Source organism: Micromys minutus (assembly GCF_963924665.1).
Source record: "Micromys minutus genome assembly, chromosome: 9".
Taxonomy (NCBI): Eukaryota; Metazoa; Chordata; class Mammalia; order Rodentia; family Muridae; genus Micromys; species Micromys minutus.
The window spans coordinates 7395844-7417191 of record NC_137978.1 but is presented as its reverse complement, the minus strand read 5'-3'; the positions used below and the strand labels follow the sequence as shown (position 1 = coordinate 7417191).

The 21348-nt window shown below is 42.3% G+C and overlaps 1 protein-coding gene across 2 annotated transcripts in view; it reads left to right on the top strand.

Moving 5' to 3' along the window:
• Nucleotides 1-21348, top strand: part of PATJ (PATJ crumbs cell polarity complex component) — a 290169-nt gene that overhangs the window by 151374 nt on the left and 117447 nt on the right. For both annotated transcript variants that reach the window (XM_080921989.1, XM_080921990.1), the window contains one exon: nucleotides 11941-12137. In XM_080921989.1, coding sequence (XP_080778115.1) covers nucleotides 11941-12137 — 197 coding nt within the window. The remainder of the gene's footprint in view (nucleotides 1-11940; nucleotides 12138-21348) is intronic.

Genomic DNA, 21348 nt, shown 5'->3' with positions numbered 1-21348 from the left:
AGTGACTAAAAAGAAAGGTTTGTTTTACTTTTATTCCTAGTATAAAGCTTGTGTACATTTTATGTCCAGTATGGATTGGTTTAATTTTGATGCAACTATTGGGAAAATTGTAGATATCTCTCCTAGTGGAGGCTACTCACACTCTTACACACACCCTCCCACACTCTTACACACACCCTCCTACACTCTTACACACACCCTCTTACACTCTTATACACAACCCTTACACACACCCTCCCACACTCTTACACACAACCCTTACACACACCCTCCCACACTCTTACACACAACCCTTACACACACCCTCCCACACTCTTACACACAACCCTTACACACACCCTTCCACACTCTTACACACAACCCTTACACACACCCTCCCACACTCTTACACACACCCTGAACACTGTCTTCAGGAAACAACGATTCTTGCTCAAGTTGTCTCTCTTAATTAATTTATTTTCATTTAATTTTATTTTTTATCTAACACAGATTCAGTTTTTATGAGTAAAGGGAAGGAAATTATTTTAAATTGTAATAACTTAGTAGTTCTGGCCAGATTTTCTCCTGGTTCCAGAGGCAAACTCTCTGGGGTACCCATCTTTAGTACCCTGTGTCACAGTTTATTTTCCCCCTTGCTTTACTTCCCTCACGGTACAGCTGAGGATTCCTTCCTATCCAAATCTTCATAAAAACCAGTGGTGTTCAGCTGCCATGCTAGGAGTACTGTCTGGCACATAAGAGCAACATGTATTCATTGCTCTTGTGCTTAACGGCTGGATGGTTTCATGTTTTGATTGTTAATTTCCCATATAGATTTGTCTAACATTATCAGGCCTGCTTGCTGGCAAAAATATTGACTGTACTTCGTAGCTCGCTTTGTTTGCCCTGGTGTCTGTTTCTTTACCCAAATGTGTTGTTACCATTTTCTGTTTAGTGTGAATCTTCACCAGAGATTTGCCACTTAAGCTACCATTTTGTTTCTTCTGATTTGCTATTGTTTTCCTTCAGATATTTTTACTTTTCAAGCCTGTGTGCACTAACTCTGAAAATTAGAAGTTCATCCTAACTGATTTAACAAGTGCCGTTATTGTCCTTCGTGCATAGGAAAAATGTTCATAACGCTGCCCTTGCACCATCAGACTCTGTTATTGGAAGCAGATCAAGCAGCTAAACCATCTGAAACTGCTTTGAGTCTTTATTCCAGCGCATTGAGCATTTGCTATTAAAATACTAGGCAGTAGCTTGAATTAAGTGTCTCTCTGGGAGGAAGGCTTTGTTACCTAGCAACACCTAATATCCTGTGATGACGGCAAAGCACTCCAAGACCCACTAGAAAATCCTTCTGGCTTTCTTGGACAAGGAAAAGACATCTGGTGTGTTGGTGGAGAATTATGAGCAACTGGAGCTTGGGGGGAGTGTTTGTTGTTGTTTTTCCAATAATGTCATCACCGGAATGGAAAAATCCAAGTTTAAAATTAACTTGATTGCTGAGCAGAACTATAGAACTGTTCTATCTAATTAGACTGACATGATGTTCATTCAGAGTATGTGAGTGAGCCTGGGCTAGAGAGAAGTTGGTGACTTATTTCTTCATCTCTTGTTAGAAGTGGAAGGGCTTCAGGGTTCTTTGAAATGGGAGCCCCAGCTACATCCCTGGCTCTTTGGACTTGTGTAGAGAAACAGCATCTTTCCATCTTAGCTCCTGGTACAGAACTGAAGAAAGAAAACAGCTTTATTGAATACAGGTTTAGTGCGACATGTTCCAAGGAAAGGAATAAACTTAACATAAAAATAGATGGTCTTGGTGCCTCCTGGTGGTGATAGGTGGGGGCAATGAGTGTGTGCAGGTCGTCTCTGAGGCCTTGTGCTCTCGGGTAAACATGCCCCTTGCCCCAGGTTAGACAGGACATCTCTGCAGTGACCCCAACAAACGCTTGAGGGTTGATCAGAAAACCTTTCGAGGCATGACTGCCTGCTTCAGGGCGGTGAGTGTGGTGAGTAACCTTTCTGCTACGTTTTCAGTTGCCAAGCTCTGTACTGTTTGGAGGCAGGAAGCTTGTTCCACACCCAATAAAAAAGTCAACAAAATGGTTGAGAGTATGCAGTTTGGTTGTACCCTTGGCCTCAGCTTCTTGGGTAGTGGAGGTAGACTCTTGAATTCAAGAAATTCTTCAGGAACATAGACAATGCAATGGCATGATCTCAAAAATAGATAAATGATAACAAACAAACAAAAGGATGGTATACCTGAGCTGGTTTCTCAATGGTACATGTCTAGCACGGATGTATAAAGCCTGAGTTCACCCCAACACCACAGTAAACAACACAAAATAGAATCAGATATGTTTAAGATCCTGCATCATTATAACAATCTTTTGCTGCTTAAAACTATTATTTAATTTATAATTTGGTGTGTGTGTGTGTGTGTGTGTGTGTGTGTGTGTGTGTGTGTGTGTTGTATGTACAGAAAAGATAGGAATTTTAAGTTGCCGTTTCATGGGAGAATCTGGCTGGATGTTAATACAAAATATATACTGTATTCTACCACTTGAAAATAATACATTGTTCATGCTAGTTGTCATGAAAATGACTCATGATAGCCTGTGCTCAAGCCTCACATGGGGTTCCCTTGCTGCAAAACCACATGTCTGAAGCTCCAGAGCTAGTGAATGTTGTCTTGATGTTTCAAAGGTACAGACTGAATTCATTCAACATGCTAACTTGACTCTTCTTTCCCATTTGAAACTAGTTCACCTTCATAAACCTACTGAGTAAAATACCATTACTGGGAATTGCTTGGCTCATAAAAGATGTAATTAGATGAAGGGAGGAAGAGAGAAATGGTTAGAATTCTGAAGTTCTTCATTGTATGGCCCAAAGGAACCTCATATTTAATCCTGAGTCATGGTGGTGGAGACAGGAAATTTTGCTGAGGTGCTACTTGTGAAGGGCTGCCTTCAGCCTGAGTCCTGTGAATTTTCATGATTGACTATCATGATCGTCACTGGAAAACACCCTGCGTGGCATGGGAGAGGAATCCCGTTCTCTGATAACCGATTCATAGTCATTCTCAGGTTCACCAGTGTAGTGTCAACAGCTAGGGCCCGGTCACTATTTCTTTTCCAAAGCACCATATTTAACTGTAGTATGGGGTGAAAGCACTATCCTTTTATTACCCATCAAAAGGTTCATAGCACAGATAACTGTGACAAAAAATCAACAGAAAACTTTTAAAAATTTTTAAGTTTATTTTTTGTTCGTGTGCTCTGGGGTACACATGGAGATCAGAGGATTGCTTGAATGAGTTGCTTCTCTGTTCCTATGATGTGAGTCCTGGGAACTGAACTCGGTTGTCAGGCTTAGCAACAAGCCATTTTTTACCTTCGAAACCATTTTTTCTGGGCCCAGACAAAATATTTATTGAGTTAAAATTTCATGTGACACCAGATCCTGTAGGAATGAAGATCCAAAATCTCAAAATACTGTCCTTAAAGGCAGATAAGCAGAGACATGATTGGAGGATAAAGGGATGTGGCCCGATGGTGTCACACTAGGCAGAATCCTACACGCCTTGTCCTCGGGTGCCTGCCCCCCACTTCTTCCCCTCAGGTTGGAGGAGAGACAGTAGGTCAGAGAGGGAGGGGCCTTCCTTGGCTTCATTCCAGAAAGAGGACGTCTGGTGCCACTGAGCTGCATGAAGGACTGAGTAGCGAGCTTCTCCTAGTGTACTGCTCATGGCCAGGCTGCTGTGTTGGGGTGTTGCATTCTGAGTGCTAGCATAGCTCTGCTGCCCTGTCCGAGGTGGGCAGGCTGGGTATGCGCTGTTGCTGCTCCTTAAAGAGGACTTATGGCCTCGTCTCACAGACAAAAGTAGAATGAATAAGTTGTGACGGGAGCTTCTGAACAGCCGCGGGCCCCTCATCCGAGGGCAGGTGAGCAGATTGGACCCAGCGGAACTCTGGCCAGACCGTCTCAGCCGCCCGTCAGCCGCGCCGTCTGTGTGGAAAGAACTCAGAGGCAGAGCAAGCGCTGAAGGCTCCTTCACGTAAGGAGCTGTTGTGAGAAAAAGATTTCTGAACAGAGCACCTCAGCTTGAGGGACAAGTCTCCTGTCTTTAAAATAGTATTAGGTGAATGAAAAATAATTTGATAGGAAGCAATTTATTTTAAGTTTTGGTTATGCTAACTTAATGGCCTTTTATAATAAGGTCTTTCCTCTGAAGCCTTCTTAATCTGTAAAGCAGAATTCAGTTACATGATCTGTTTCATCTCTCGGGGATGGGAAGACACAGAAATTGGTATATCAGAGAAGCAGGCTCTCCTCTTTTAGTCCTCTTCAAGCTGTGAGTATAAAAATAAGTGTAGGACAACAGAAATGCTGGGGATGGAATGTTTGCCATGTCCCGAGCAGACATTTGATCATCCTGGTGTCCTTTCTATTGGATGAACAGTGTAAGCTTTGCTTTGGAGAGAAACTAGGACCTAAAGTCGGGGCCTAGTGCATTCAATGCACTCTGCCACCGAAGGTCACCACCACATCCCTAACAGAGTATAGAAAAATGTCTATAAAGTAATTTGTTTTTCTATAAAGCTAATGCATTCTGAACATAAGTCTACAGGTGACATTGCGAAAGAGGCATCCTTTATACAACATCGTGGTTTTAAGGAAGTGGACTTCTGTCCTTGGCAGTGATGCTGTCTAGTTAGTGTCCAGCCTCTAGGTTTTTTCCTTCCTTCTCTTATTTCTCTGAGTTATAACTACTCATGTGTATGTGTGTGACAGATTTCGAGGAAGGAATGAGTTCCTTTTGTTTTTGAAGTGGATTCCATTAGCATTTGTTCATTGACTCAGGGGGTGTATAACTGTGGTATTAAAAACTCAGGCTGGGAAAATTAACCTTCTACCATCACAAAGTAAGGATAATAAATCTACAATTTTATTGGATATTTTACGTATTCACATTTCAAATGTTATCCCCTCTCCCGGTTTGCACTCTGGAACCCCCTATCACATCCCCCTCCCCTAGCTTCTATGAGGGTGCTCCCTTCCCATCCACCCACTCCTTTCTCACCACCCTGGCATTCCCCTATACTAGGGATATGAGCCTTCACAGAACCAAGGGCCTCTCCCCCTATTGATACCAGACAATGCCATCCTCTGCAACATATGTGGCTAAAGCCATGGGTCTCTCCTTGTGTCCTTTTTGGTTGGTGGGTTAGTCCCTGGATGCTCTAGAGTGATCTGGCTAGTTGATATTGTTCTTCCTATGGGATTGCAAACCCCTTCTGCTCCTTCAGTATTTTCTCTAACTCCTCCATTGGGGACCCTATGCTCAGTCCAATGGTTGGCTGAGAGCATCCTCATCTGTATCAGTATGGTTCAGGCAGAGCCTCTGAGGAGACAGCTATATCAGGCTCCTGTCAGCATGTACTTCTTATCATCCACAATAGTCTGTGTATGTGATGGATCCCCAGGTGGGACAGTCTTTAGATGGCCTTTCCTTCAGTCTTTGTTCCCATATTTCCTTTAGACAGGAATCATTCTGAGTTGTAGATTAGTGGGTGGCCCCAACTGGGGGCCTTGCCTAACCTCTGGATATTATCTCTACAGGTTCTCCCTCCCCTTTGTTGGGCATTTCAGCTAACCTCATCCCTGTTGGATCCTGGTTGCCTCTGGCTTTCCTGGCATGTGGGACTTGCAGTGGCTACCCCCAGTTCCCTATTTCCCATTGCTATACACCTCTGTTCAAATTCCTGACCCTCTGTATATCATCCCGATCTTCTTCCATACCTACCCCTGCCCCCCCTTTCTCCTTCCTTCCATTTTCTTCCTCCCAAGTCCCTCCAAACCTCCACCTCTAGTAAATATTTTGTTTCCCCTTCTAAGAAGAACTGAAGCATCCACATTTTGTTTTTCCTTCTTCTTGAGCTTTATTTGGTCTGTGAATTGTATCTTGGGTAATCCTAGCTTTTGGGCTAATATCCACTTATCAGTGAGTGCATTCCATGTCTGTTCTTTTGTGACTGGGTTACCTCACTCAGGATGATATTTTCTAGTTCCATCCATTTGTCTAAGAATTTCATGAAGTTATTGTTTTTAATAGCTGAGTAGTACTTCATTGTGTAAATGTACCACATTTTCTGTATCCATTTTTCTGTTGAAGGACATCTGGGTTCTTTCCAGCTTCTGGCTATTATAAATGAGGTTGCTATGAACATGGTGGAGCATGTGTCTTTGTAAGATGTTGGAGCTTCTTTTGGGTATATGCCCAGGAGTATTATAGCTGGGTCCTTAGGTAACATTATGTCCAGTTTTCTGAGAAACCACCAACTCTGAATTTCCAGAGTGGTTGTACCAGCTTGCAACCCTACCAACAGTGGAGGAGTGCTCCTCTTTCTCCACATCCTCACCAGCATCTGCTGTCACCTGAGTTTTTGATCTTAGCCATTCTGACTGGTGTGAAGTGGAATCTCAGGGTTGATTTGATTTGCATTTCCCTGATGACTAGGGATGTTGAACATTTCTTTAGGTGCTTCTCGCCATTTAATATTCCTCAGTTGAGGATTTTGTTTTTACCCCATTTTAAAAATAGGTATATTTGGTTCTCTGAAGTATAACATCTTTAGTTCTTTGTATATATTGTATATTAGCCCTCTATCAGATGTAGGATTGGTAAAAGATCTTTTCCCAATTTGTTGGTTGTCATTTTGTCCTATTGACAGTGCCTTAGAGAAGCTTTTCAATTTTATGAGGACCCATTTGTCAATTGTTGATCTTAAGAGCATAAGCATTATTGTTGAGAATATTTTTTGCTATCCTGTTTTTTTTTTTTTTTTTGTTATTCCAAACAAATTTGCAAATTGTTCTTTGAGTGGTAATTTTGATGGGGATTGCATTGAATCTGTAGATTGCTTTCAAAAAGATAGTCATTTTTACTACATTAATCCTCCCAATCCATAACCATGGGAGAGTCTTTTATCTTCTGAGATCTTCTTTTATTTATTTATTTTTCTGGGGGGGGGACTTGAAGTTCCTGTCATACAGATCTGTCACTTGTTTGGTTAGAATTATAGCAAGGTATTATATATTATTTATGACTTGTGACAGGTGTCGTTTTTCTAATTTTTTTCTTAGCCTGTTTATCCTTTGAGTAGAAGGCTGCTGATTTGTTTGAGCTAAACTAAAGTTGTTTATCAGATTTAGTAGTTCTCTGGAATTTTTGGGGTCACTTAAGTATACTATCATATCATCTGCAAATAGTGATTATTTTTACTTCTTCCTTTCCAATTTGTATCCCTTTGACCTCCTTTTGTTGTCTAATTTCTCTGGCCAGGACTTTCAGTTCTATTTTGAATAGGTAGGGGGAGGGTGAGTAACCTTGTCTAATCCCTAATTTTGGTGGGACTGCTTCAAGTTTCTTTCCATTTAGTTTGATGTTGGCTACTGGTTTGCTATATATTGCTTTTACTATCTTTAGGTATGGGCCTTGAATTCCTGATCTTTCCAAGACTTTTACCATGAAGAGATGTTAAATTTTGTCAAATGCTTTCTTACCATTTAAAGAAATGATCATGTGGGTTTTTTTTTTCTTTGAGTTTGTTTATATAGTGGATTATGTTGATGGATTTCCATATATTGAACCATCCCTGTATTCCTGGAATGGAGCCTACTTGATCTCAATAAATGATTGTTTTGGTGCATTTTTCGATTCAGTTTTTGAGAATTTTATTGAATATTTTTGCATAGATATTTATAAGGAAAATTGGTCTGAAGTTCTTTTTCTTTCTTGGTTTAGGTATTAGGGTAATTGTGGCTTCATAGAATAAATTGGGTATTGTTCCTTCTGTTTCTATTATGCGGAATACTTTGAAAAGTATTGGATTAGGTCTTCTTTGAAAATCTGGTACAATTCTGCACTAAACCCATCTGGTCCTGCGCTTTTTGGTTGGTGAGGGCTTTTAATGACTGCTTCAATTTCTTTAGGGGTATGGGACTTTTCAGGTGGTTTGTCCTGATTTAACTTTGGTAGCTGGTATCCGTCTAGAAAATTGTTCATTTCATCCAGATTTTCCAGTTTTGTTGAGTATAGGCTTTTGTGGTAGGATCTGATGATTCTTTTGACTTTACTTGGTTTCTGTTGTTATCTCTCACCTTTCATTTCTGATTTTGTTTATTAGGATACTCTGTACCCTCTAGTTAGTTTGGTTAAGGGTTTATCTATCTTGTTGATTTTCTCAAAGCACCAACTCCTGGTTATGTTGATTCTTTGTATATTTCTTTTTGTTTCTACTTGGTTGATTTCAACTCTGAGTTTGATTATTTCCTGCCATCTACTCCTCTTGGGTGTATTTTCTTCTGTTTGTTCTAGAGCTTTCAGTTGTGCTGTCAAGCTGCTAGTGTATGCTCTCTCCTGTTTCTTTTTATAAGTATTCAGAGCTATGAGTTTTCCTCTCAGCACTGCTTTCATATGTCCCATAATTTTGGGAATATTGTACCTTCATTTTTGTTTAATTCTAAAAGTATTTAATTTCTTTATTTTTTTGACCAAGTTATCATTGACTAGAATGTTGTTCAGCTTCCATATGTATGTGGGCTTTCTGTTGTTTTTGTTGTTATTGAAGACTAGACTTAGTGTGTAGTTATCTGATTGGATGCTCCTGCACTTGGGACATAGATATTCAGAATTGAAATGTCATCTTGGCGGGTTTTTTCTTTGAGGAGTATAAAGTGTCCTTCTTTATCTTTTCTGATAACTTTTGGTTGAAAGTCAGTTTTATTTGATATTATGATGCCTACTCCAGCTTGTTTCTTGGGACTATTTGCTTGGAAAGTTTTTTTCCCAGCCTTTTACTCTGAGGTAGTGTCTATCTTTGTCACTGAGGTGTGTTTCTTGTATGCAGCAAAATGTTGGGTCCTCCTTATGTATTATGTTCTGGCTGTTGTTTCTGGCTACTCTGCAATTCATGTGCCCTGGGGTCTCCTTGTGGGTCTCTTTTTGGCCAGTTCTTGGAGCAAAAGTGGTAGTCTCACCTGTGAGTTTAGGAATGACAGCAGTACTGGGAGACCAGCTCTCTCAGGGCAGGATTTGGGTACAGAGGACAGTGGGACAACCTTAACTCCATGGCGCAGATGGAGACTTGAAGGATCCTGTCCATAAGTCTACATTTTAAACCCAATGTAATTAATATGAGAACTGAGTTTTGAGGTCCATTAGATTCACAGTAAGGCTTAGTATGTATATGTTTTAGAAAACATGAAAGATTTACCACTTTTAATGATGTTTGGCTATCCCATCTTTAAATTCTCTAATATGCTGAAGCAATCCCTACACATTCTTAGAGCTTTTTTGCTGTTCCTAACTAAAGCAACTCGACCGTTCAGTTTTCAAGCTCTCTGTGTTTCATTTCCACAGGCATCACTGGTCCTGCAGTGGTCCTTTGCACCTCTTGAGGAGCTGTGCTCGGTCTTCTCACTGACAATAACTCAGAGAAGCAACCTGGACAGTAGAGGATGGTTATTCCCCCTTTATTAGGACTCCCAGTGAAGATTGAGTGTTTCTGTTTTTTGTTTCTTCTTAATGTTTTTGTGAGAGAAATGGTAATTACTTTCAAATGGCAGTTTCCTTGTGGCAGACAAAATTAAGAAGAAAATAACAGCTTTGTCATCAATTCAAAATTAATTTTAGACATCATTAACTAAGTATTGAAAATAAGATTATGAGTTTCTCTTCCCTCTTCATTATTTGGACACCTGTATTTGAGCTTATTTTAGGGAATATATGCTCTTAAGGAAACCTTACTTTTTACAGATAGGTTTGGCATATAAACCAATCCAGAAATGACAGACACAGTGACTCAGCAGGCATTTAAACTTAACTCTGTCTACTGCACCCCAGGTCTTTAAGAGTACATTCATTGTTCATCCAGAGTGCCTAGGCTTAGCACAGTTAGTTTCACCCATTGGATACCACAGTGGTTTATCAAAGGAAAGTCCTTGTCATTACTGACCTATACAGCTAAGCAATTGTATCTACTTTTTTTTTCTTTAAGATTGAGTATTTTTGTCATTGTTGCTGCTGCTGTTGTAAAATGCACAGTAACATGATTTTATGTTGATTTTCTTACTGTACATCTCTATATGTTTCATAATGAGTCAACCTGTAAAGCGTATGGAATTTGAATGCACACGTGTGTAGCCGTGTACAACAGGAAAACCTGACATTAATAGAGTTCAAGTGAAAGACAGCTGCCATGCTTTCATTTTGCTACTATTTATGCAGCAGCAGTGGACTGTGGTCTAATTAGAATATATTCTTATTTCACTATCCAAACCTATCATGGACAGTGAAAACCTTCTAAATCTCTGCACATGACTGTACAAAGTAATTAATTGCAGTGAGTAGTGATTTGCTAGTGCAGTAAACATGCACTAGGAAAAGAAGATGTGGCTCAATTACACTTAGTTTTCAGATGCCTGACATTGTAAAAAATGTCCAACGTCTTGGGGGTTGTTCTGTGTCTTCCAGCATCTTGTACAGCAAACCCTGCCCAGTCCATGTGAAATCCTGCTTCAGTGAAGAGCAGAAGCCAAATAAAATCATACAACCCTTGAAAACGATATGGCATTTAGACTGGGGTGTGTGAGGGGCGATCAGTAGGTCAAGTTGCTGGAAGCAGGAGGACCAGAGTTGGGGTCTCCAGCCCAGAAGTAGGCCTGAAACCCCAGCACTGGGTCAGAGATAAGAGGAGCCCTTGAGATTATTGCCCATCCAGCCTCATCAACGACTGACTCTCGGGTTCAATAGCTACCACCTCAGCCCTAAAGCTAGAATAAGCGTATATATTATACATCTTTGGATTTTTTTAAATTTATTTATGTTTTCTTCTTTTATTTTTTAAAACGGGACCTTGATGTGTGGCTTAGGCTGGCATGAAGTGGAGATCCCCCTGCCTCAGCTTCCTGCATCCTAAAGCAGCTCCTATCATACCTAGCTTTGTCATAGGAACGCTTCCTTCCATCCTCCAGCATGTCCTTCATGGCCCAGTGATCTGTAGCCATTCCCTTGTAACAAACCTGCCCTCGCTTATTCTCGCTTTCCAGTTCTGTGGTGTACTTTCTGAGCTGGTACCGTGTGAGATGCGAGACCAGCCCAAGCCTTTATCTCTCTACTGGTGCACTAGTGTGGCTTTGTTGTGCGGATCCAGCACAGGAGCGGTGCTGGTGGTTTACCATAGCATAGAGGTGGCAGGGCTTCCTAGCTTGCTCTCTTACATAACCCGAGATCACCTGGCTGGGACTGGCATCACACACCTGGGCTGGCCCTCGAACGTCAATTGAGAAAACGCACCACACACTTGCCTGTAAGTCTGTCTCACGGGGCCATTTTCTCAGTTAAGCGTCCCTCTTCCTGGGGGGTGGGGGGTGCCACATTATGTCATGTCGATTTAAAAAAAATAAAAAGCTAGCGAGCACAGACGGTGAAGTAGAAGATGGAAAGATGGATGTTGAACACATGTCAACCATGACTATTAAGACCGTCAACATAGTGAAGGAGATGAATCGTTGCCCTGGGTGATGGCTGTGTGGACAGTGTGGGTCACTTGTAGATCTCACAGCTAAACAGGCATCCTTAATTTTCCCTCCTTCTACTCATTTATCCTATCTTAATTTATGCTGTATCTATATTTTTAAGAGTACATTTTAAGGAATGAGCTGCCAGCAAGTGGAAAAATGTTCTTGCCAGTCACACACACACACACCCTTGAGTTCAATTCCTAGTCTCACAAACTTACAGTTTTATATAACTATATTTTAAGTATAATAAATTGTTGATTTTTTTCTGACCAGTTATTTCTACTCTCATGAGTTCAGTATTTTACCTCTAAAACCAAATGCTTCACTGGTGCTTCATGCTCTGTTTCCTTTTTATCTTTAACACAGAAAAGATCAGACAAAGGTATGCAGACCTGCCTGGAGAACTATACATCATCGAACTGGAGAAGGACAAGAATGGGCTGGGGCTCAGTCTGGCTGGCAACAAGGACAGGGCACGAATGAGCATATTTGTGGTGGGCATCAATCCAGAAGGACCTGCTGCTGCAGACGGACGGATGCAGGTCGGCGATGAGCTGCTGGAGGTGAGAACTGCTCTCCGTTTGTCCGTTGGTGCAGACGAGGGATTGAGGGTCCATACAGGAAGCTTTGGGTGTTTATGAACGTGTGGGAACTAACAAACCTGTAGGTGGGTGGGCATGGTGTCACCAGCTGTAATCCCAGGCTTGGAAGGTAGAGGCAGGCAAATGGATCAGAAGTTCAAGACCAGCTTCTGCTACATAATGAGCTATTGGCTATGTGAGGCCCTGTCAAAGGAAAACAAAGTAAACCGAGATACTAAGTGTGGAGTTCTTATTGAGAATAGCTAATGTCAGTCACACTGGTGACGTGTTACAGACACAGCTTTCCTAGTTAAAGGGCAGGGGGTACAGTGGCCCTCAGATGTCACTCTCGATGGTCTCACCGTCATCTGCAAGGTTCTTCTGTTTTCCTAAACGTAAATTTGGGGCATTGATTTGAGTTTATTGAAGTTTAATATTCATTTTCTTCATTCATTCAGCTTGTTTTTCAACTGTCCATTAGGACAGAGGGGCATAAATATTTTCATCCTAATAGCTTCCAGTTTAGAGAAAAGAGATTTTCTAAAAAAGTACAGAAATCCTTTTAAGTGATGAGTAACAGAGAGTGCAGACCTAGTTCCAGACACAGTCAGCTCTTCTCCTGCCCTGGGGATATGCCTTCTGACTTCTGGCTTGTGTGCACCCACTGTTAAGGCCTCTTGGAAACCCAGACCCACCATGTGGCTTTCAGAGGAGGCCATTACAGGGCTCTGGGTATGACACTGTCTCTATGAAACAGGAACCCCTGAGCTTGTGTGGGTGGTCTCCCCTTCAGACTCTATACCGAACATGCCTTATACACCTGCAGCCAGTGAGCACAGACATTAGCATCTCCCTGTTCTCCAGAGGCCCTGAGCTTCTGTCCACCCAACTCCTAAAACACCTGGGAATGCCTTTCTTTGCTTGTCCTGTAATTCAGTGTCACAACTAGAGCCCACACTAGGATAATTATTAAGTAAATAAAGGTAACATTGACAGGATGCATTAATTATTATAACCCATGCTTCAAGCTTATTTCCTTTAGCTCCTGTTTAGAAATGTCCCTTGAGACTGAAGAGGTGAAGGTGAATGTGGTGGGAACAGGAGCTTAGCTCAGCGAGTTGTTCCTACTGTGTCTGTATGTGGCACTCATTTGTCTTTGGGGTTCTTAGGAACCTTAGATGGAAATTATTTCTCTCATTTTATGCATAAGAAAACTGCATTGTAAATCCTTTATTACTATAGAATTGAGTGTCTAAACTTGGGTAAGAACTCAAGCTTGGGGCTTGGAGCATTTGCTATTCTTGTTGAGAACCTGGGTTCTGTTTCTAGCACCCACGGTTCCAGAAGATCTGATAGCCTCTTCTGACCTCCACATGCACCAGGCACATATGCAGTTCGTATCTATATATTCAAGCAAAAACATTCCTGTGTGTAAAAAATAAATAAAGATGTTCAACAAGAAGAGAACTTAGGCTTGGCAGTCTCTTAGAGTCATGCTGTGGGCACTAATGTCACCATGTTCCCTGTGATTCTTTAATGAACTCTGTGATCTCCCTTTCTTCCTTTCTCCTTCCCTCCTGGTCTGTCTGTCTGTCTGTCTGTCTGTCTATCTATCTATCTATCCATCCATCCATACACACACACACACACACACACACACACACACATATATATATATCTCTTTCCATCCATCCATCCATCCATCCATCCATCCATCCATCCATCCATCCATCCATCTCCCTCTCTCTACTGTCTTTGTCTCTGAGACTGCAAATAAATGTGTGTGAGTGAGTGAGTAAGTTGTGTGTGTGTGTGTGTGTGTGTGTGTGTGTGTGTGTGTGTGTGTGTGTATGTGTGTCTAGACTGAAGATCTACCCTAGGACCCCAAACATGCTAGACAAATGCTCTACCACTGTACTTAAATATCTGTTCCCTTGCTCAGTGCTTTAACTGTTTGTTATTGCTATAGATGAACCACAATATGCTAAGTTATGGAGAAAAAAAAGATATTCTTTCTCTGCCTCCTCCTTATTTGCTACCACCTCCCACCATCAAATAACCACATCTCATGGTGACCTTGTTGATAGTTTCCAGAGGTGGCTCAGGGCTTCACATAGTGAAAGATGGGGAGTGCTTGACAGACCAAGCCACACTAAATTTTAGAGTTTTGAGAAAGGCTTTTATTCGACAGTTCCATGTATGGATAAAGGATTCATGAGAACAGAACAGTAATTCCCTGCTGAAAGTCTCAAATGACCCATATTTTCCTTCTTAATAAAAGGACTTTAATTTTGACATAGTTTTGAAGGGGACCACCATTGTACCCCATTGTTTAGATCCCAGAGAGTCCTGGTTATGATGTTCCTATCGACAGTGAAATCTTGTGTATCAAAGCCACTCTGTGTACTGGCTGTGTTTAGACCCAGATTCCCTCCTGCACCGTGGATAGAAATGCTTCGGTACGTGGGAACTTGTTGATTCTAGTTGTAGCCTTCTGTGTTATTCTGATTCAAGGTGGAAGAGCCTAAGGATCTGGCCTCGAAGGAGCGCTGTGCTGTATTCCTCAGTCTGCCTCTCATTAGACACTGGTAACAAATGGTTTGTCACCTTGGAAGGCCTACTGTACTTTTTTGCCCCAATGCTTTTGACAACTGACGGTGTTCAGCATAGTTCGAGCAAGAGATCAACAGTTTTTCATCTTCCATATAGTCAGTGCAACGCGAGCTGACCCCAGATAAACGAGAGGGTTTCCTAAGCAACCTGTAGTTCTTGGATGGATGATAGCCTATGTTCATAGGGCTGGGATGATGGCTCAGTAGTTAGGAACACTGGCTGCTGAGCTGCTCTTCCACATTTGATTTCCTAGCACAAACATGGTGCCTCATAACTGTAACTCTGACATCTTCTTCCAGCCTCATGGGCACCAGGCATTTGCATGGTATGAAGACATGCATGTAGGTAAAACATTTGTACACATAAACTAAAAAGAAGAGTAACTCATTAGAGCGCAGGTGTAGTTCAGTTATAGAGTACTTGTGAGCATGCTCAAGATCCTTGATTCTATCCCTTGTTTGAACAACACTCATGATTGGGAGTCAGAGACCACATGTTCAACTATAGAAGAACCTAGCACACCGATCAACTAGGAAATTACAGGATTGCCTCTAGGCCAGACACGAAGGATAGAGACCAGATCTGAGTGTTTCATGGTGTCATCATAACGTAGCATAGTAAAGAGTTAACTGCTAATTGATCTATCGTCTCCTTCATGCATAGAAACCTCAGGTGTTTGCCCAGTTCCGGCAGAAAAGAATAGTACCAATTGCCTGTGCGTCTCCTCTTCCTTCCTCTAGCCATCTGAGTCTGGTCCTCTTGCCACATGATCCAGTGTGTGTGTGCAGGAACCAGGCAGGCTCCAACGGACCCTGTCAGCTCCCTCTCACCTCCCAGAGATGTTGGGACACAGATTTCATTGTCAACATGCCATTTCTCTTCAACCTCAGATTTTTCAACCCTTTTAGCAAATACCTTCCTAAAACACATAAAAATAAGTCCAAGGTACCCATGTTTGTTTTTACAGGCTCTCCCTGAACTGATGAACTTCCTTTTGTCTTGATCATTGTGGGATCCACCGATTGCGCATGTGACTTCTCACTGTGGCTCTGTCACTGTTTTGTTATTGAATATCTCTGATTTGCTCACAGCTTCTTCAGATTCACAGTTGGCATAGCTTGTGTCAGACCCTAAAGTCAGGCTGCCCCGTAGCAGACACTCCGTGCACTAGCTCTTACAGAGCTAGCCGTGCCGTGTTCGGCAGTGCAGTGGTTAGACAGCATCAACCTCAGGCAGCCCTAACTTTGGGGAAGTTAGTGGCAGAAATGATAGGCTAGGTATTGCGATGTCTCTGGCATGCTTTAGCTGACAGGACCAAACTCTCATTTTTGTGTATTTCTGTCTTTCTAGTTTGTTTATATCGACACTAGTATCCCTGAAGTCATCTCAGAACAACAGTACTTACTCCTTAAATAGTCTCATGTGGCGCCTCAGCAAACATCCAGACCCTGTGTGCTTGTAGTCCATCTTCTCTGGTAACAGTTTGAGTTTGGGTCAAGGATGACAAAAAAATAAATTCCTGTCAGAAAATATTTCCTGGTTTCTTTTTATAGCTCATGAAAAAAAAAATGAAGTAATTTCTATTTAATATGTGAGAGTTAGAATGTGCTTGCTGAGAATAGGAAATCAATTTAATGATGTATATCAGGAAAGCCAGAAGCCCGCAGGACCATAGGCACTGCAGAGCATTAGAGGCCGGGACACTGCACTGTGCGAATGGCCATTTAAGAACTGGAGCAAACCCTGGGTATTCGCTAACTCCCACCCCAAATATGCAAAAGTACGTTTATGGCCTCAACCCTGAGTCGGGCACAGGTGTGCGTCTCACTCATTTTCAGTTCTGCTGCGTCATGACTGTCACGTTTCTCTGTTGCCTCCTGTGATTTGTAGTTGATTCACTTAATGCTCTGAAGTTGAGCTACGAAGTGAAAGAATTATCAAAAACGTATCCTGTCCCCCTTTAAGTCAGAACGTCTGCTTCTCTCCCAGAGCCATACATGCAACAGCTTTGGAGCCTATGGGCCCCGCAGCACAGTTGGTGAGCAACTACATTTTTGTAGTAGAATAGTCAGTGAGTTCCCTGGGGAAAAGAAATTTTCTGTTAAGCTCCCACTAGACAGTGTGATTAGACCTCAGCTCCTTTACCCTGCCTTTTGATTCTAATGTGGGGCTACTGAATTCATTTCAAAAGGCATTAGCATATAATTACCATGTACACAGAAGGAGGCTTACTCTAGAACACTGGCTTTCCCAGAGCAATTAGGCTGAGAAAATGTGCAGGCTGGGGAGTTGGGTGTGGGGACGTGTTGCTGTGGGATGAATACAGGATTTATTTAGAACCTTCCCTACAGCGAGTGTGGGAAGACAGGGCAAATGGTGCTGTGCAGGGAGTCTGAATGATGTGTCAGCTTAAAGCAGAAGCAGGAGGACCAGTGGAAGGCACAGAAGGAGGCTGCTCTGTGGAGCTGCGGAAGTGTGAGGTGCTCTCTTTGACCAGGCACCTGCGGGAGAGCCTACCCTGAATCCTGTCCTGTGCACAGCGGAAAAGAAAAGGCGTGAGCGCCTCCTGCTATAGATGGATAGAGACATAAATCTAGGGTAAGTTCAGATCTAGTCTCGTGATATTGTTTTCATGTGAAAACCCCACAGACGGGAAGGGATTGAGCCAGGTGCTCCTCACTGCTTTGTGCAGTCCTCTTCCCCAGCTGTCCCCACTGCCCCTCGCTCTCTCTGCCCCCTGCCAGCAAAGGTTAGTTGAACTATTTTGGAAAGCTTAGGTATGAATTTGGAATGTGGCCTGGAAGCTAGTGAGTAACTTACCAGGTTTTATGTATCCATGGGATATGTTCTCTTCCTTTCCACTCAGAAACTTACGTTATCCACAGCACGGCACCCAGGTGGATTTATCAAGAACTTTTGAATGAAATGACTTTGTCCTAAGGAACTTCATTAATAAAACCTCCTGGCATAGAAAGAGTATCTGAGCCATAGAAAGAGCAAAGGATGTCAAAACTGAAATAAGATTATGGTTTCTGCATGATATTTTGATAGAGTGATACCTAATATCTAGTCATGCAGAATTGATTGGCCAGGTTGCTTTGTTTTGTGTTGTTTCCATTTTGTTTTGTTTTTTACTGTGACAATGACTTTGAAAGTACGACAGCATAACAGCTTTGTCACTTTAGATTTGAACCTATTACATGTTTGGCCAGCTGTCTTGGCACATGCTTTGAATCTCAGCACTCAGGAGGCAGAGGTAGGCAGATCTTTATGGGGTCAAGGCCAACCTGGTCTACAAAGTGAGTTCCAGGCCAGCAAGGACTGTAAAGTGAGAGCCCATCTCAACAAACAGCTGTATTTGAGCTTTAATATCTAAAAGCTCTCTTAAGATAGTTGATCCAAGCTGGCATAAATAACTATTATGAGCAGGTCCTAAATATGACCTTCACACACACCAGGGAAAGTCATCCCATTTTGTGCTCCTTAAAATAATCTGTTTTGGGCCTAAAAAGCTCCCAGGGGATGTGGTCACTGAGTGAGTACAGGGTCCTGGTTGCCACAACCTTGTGACCTTAGCTATGTGACTTCACTGGCTATTTCCTGACACTGTCACAGGTGGATGGACCCCTGAGCCTTCTTTCCTGCCCTGGCTGAGTTTTTACATCCATCTTCAGTCAGCTCACAGCAACCTTGGAGCGTTAAGTGAACTGTCAGCTCCCATCCTGTGAGCACGCGCACTGGACCAGGAGTGGGCAGCATCAGCAAACTTCTCTGACTCACACTGGGGTCTTCCATAATTTTGGATTAAATTTGGGGGGTATAGTTTGAATGTGAAGTGCCCCCCATAGGTTCACTTATTTGAACAAATGGGCTCCAGTGAGTGGCATGATTTGGAAAGGTTGCAGAACCTTTAAGAAGTGGGGCCTCATCTGGGCCTGGTAGCAGATGCTTTTAATTCCAGCACTTGGGAGGCAGAGGCAGGCGGATCTCAGAGTTTTAGTTCAGTCTGTTTTACAAAGTGTTTATGGACAGCCAAGGCTAAAGGGAGAGACCTTGTCTTAAAAGTAGACCCTCTCCGGAAGACGTGGGTCACTGGGGTGGGTCTTTGAGGCGGTAGAGCCCACTTGCTTCTGAGTGGGAAAACTTCCTGCTCCTGCCTCCGTACCTGCCCCATAGAATGGATGCTGTCAGCCAGAATAAATCCCTCTCCTTTAAGCTGCTTTTCTCAGAGTATTTTTCACGTCAGTATTTTTCATAACAATGTAGTTAATTCAGAACAGATTACTATTTCTAAAGAGTTTCATATTGGAGTAAGACACAGCTATTATTCTGACTTCTTTCAGAAAATACCACTCAGGTAAGAGTGAGATTCTTGACTCCCCTGCAGGGAAGTATTTCTGGGTGAGTCAGTTTGGAGCAAACCTGTTTATTTAGGGCCAATGGCTCCATGGGTTTGTCATGCAAGCATGAAGACTGAGGTTCAGATCTCCAACGCCCATGTAATTCATAGTTGGGTTTCGTGATCTTCCTGTAACTCCAGCATTCGGTTGGCAGAGACAGGATCCCTAGAGCATGCTAGCTAACTAGACTAGCTCATTGTTCAGTTGATGACCCTGCCTCAGTGAGATTGTAGAGCGCTATCAAGAAAGATTCCTGAAATCAATTTCGCCCCTACATACACACACACACACACACACACACACACACACACACACAGAGAGGCAAGCATGCATATAGTCACACAGATCACACTCAGAGACACACTTTGAGCCACCAACCATACACTAGCCGAGGGGTCCAAGGTCACCCGATATACACAGCAGAGGACGGCCTGGTCTGGCCTCAGGGAGAGAAGGTGAACCTCACCCTAAAGAGACTTGAAGGCCCAGGGAAGGGAGAGGCCTGGCAGGGTACGGCACTGCTGTCAGGATGGGAACATCGAACTGTCAGAGGGCAGAACAGGAAGGGAAAACAACTAGACTGTAGAAATAGAATAGAGAAAATAAAATTAAGTAAAATCTTAGTGTTCATTCAGGGAGACAATGTGGAGATTAAGGGACAGTAAGGGAGAGAGTGTGCCCCTTAGAAACCTCTGGCCAAAGGGCATGGTTTGAACTTCATGTCCTGCTTAGCTTAGCATTAGCCATACATACTATTTTAGTGGTTTCTGAAGCTACTTTGTTTAAAGGGTTTCTAAGAAATACCACCCCCCCCCTTTTTTTTCTTTTTCTATTTCTTTTTCCTTTTCCTTTTTTGACAAGTCAAAAGAATACTTAATAGGTGACAAAAAACTTAAGGCAAGTTTTGACTATAAACAAAGTTTATAATCTTGTTTGTATGATTTTTAGAAACATAGCTGAGGGGAGAAAGGGTTAAATTCAGAGGTCCCAAGCAGTCAGACCTTAAGCATGCTCAGTTGTTATTGGAACGGTGTTACTTTAAATACCTCTGTAAAATGGGACTGTTGTCTCTACATATGTAATCTTTTTTTCTTGAGACTGGATGTGTAGCCTTGACTGTCCTGGACTTCTCTATGTAGACCAGGCTATCTTCAAACTCAGAGATCTACCTGCCTCTGCCTCCCTAGCGCTGAGATTGAAGGCGTGCACCATCACACCTGGCCCGTGTAAGAGCTCTTTACACCAGTTTAGTTAGCTGTATCAGAGCTCTGGACTCTCAGCTAGAAAAAGATTCAACCAATCTCAAGTGAAAGACTCCTCTTCCTTCCTGTGCTCCCTGAACCTTTCTGCTTTTCTATCCTGCCTCAGTTTCTCACATTGCTATTACATACCACCCATCTTCTTAAAATGTAACACCATTCTAGACTCATTAAGAGAATAATGTTATTTATTAAATAACATTAAATAATAATGTTATTGTTAAAATTGTGCTCACCTACTAAGAAGCATAGAAGGTAGGCAGTCTTGTCTGTGCATAGCATGTGTGCCTCTGGACCTCATAACTGAAAAACTTGCCCTCATTTAGGCTATAGAATGGGGTTATTTTCAGGCATAAGTGCTGTTGTGTAAAGCCTATAGAATGGGGTTATTTTCAGGTGTAAGCGCTGTTGTGTAAAGCTTGGGCTGAGTCCTGACTCTGTGCTTCCAGCTGTGAAGTCTCTGGTCTGTTTTTACCATTTCAGTTTCTGAGCACAGCCTGTTATGGAGGGATTTTGAATGATTTACTTGCACCTCATTGTCTTTATGTCACGGAAATATCCTGGCTCAAGTCTCTGCTCTTTCCACTCTCTGGGAGCAATGACAGTCATCTATGTCTTATTACTCGGTTCCTCATTATTGCTGTGACAAAGCTCCCAGCTCTCTGCAGTGAGCCAATTATCCTAGGACCTTAGAAACGAAACAAAGTAAAAATGAAGGTGCATTAGTTACTTTTCTCAGTGCTAGGACAAAATACCTAATAAAAGCAACCTGAGAAAATATAATTTTGTTTTGTGCTTTAAATGGAAATAGCCCTTCATGGCTGGGCCACTAGGGATTGTGAGGTGGCTGGTCACGTGTTCCCACAAACGGGAAGCAGAGAGATGGCTGATGGCTGCTAGTGCTCAGATTATCTTTTCAAG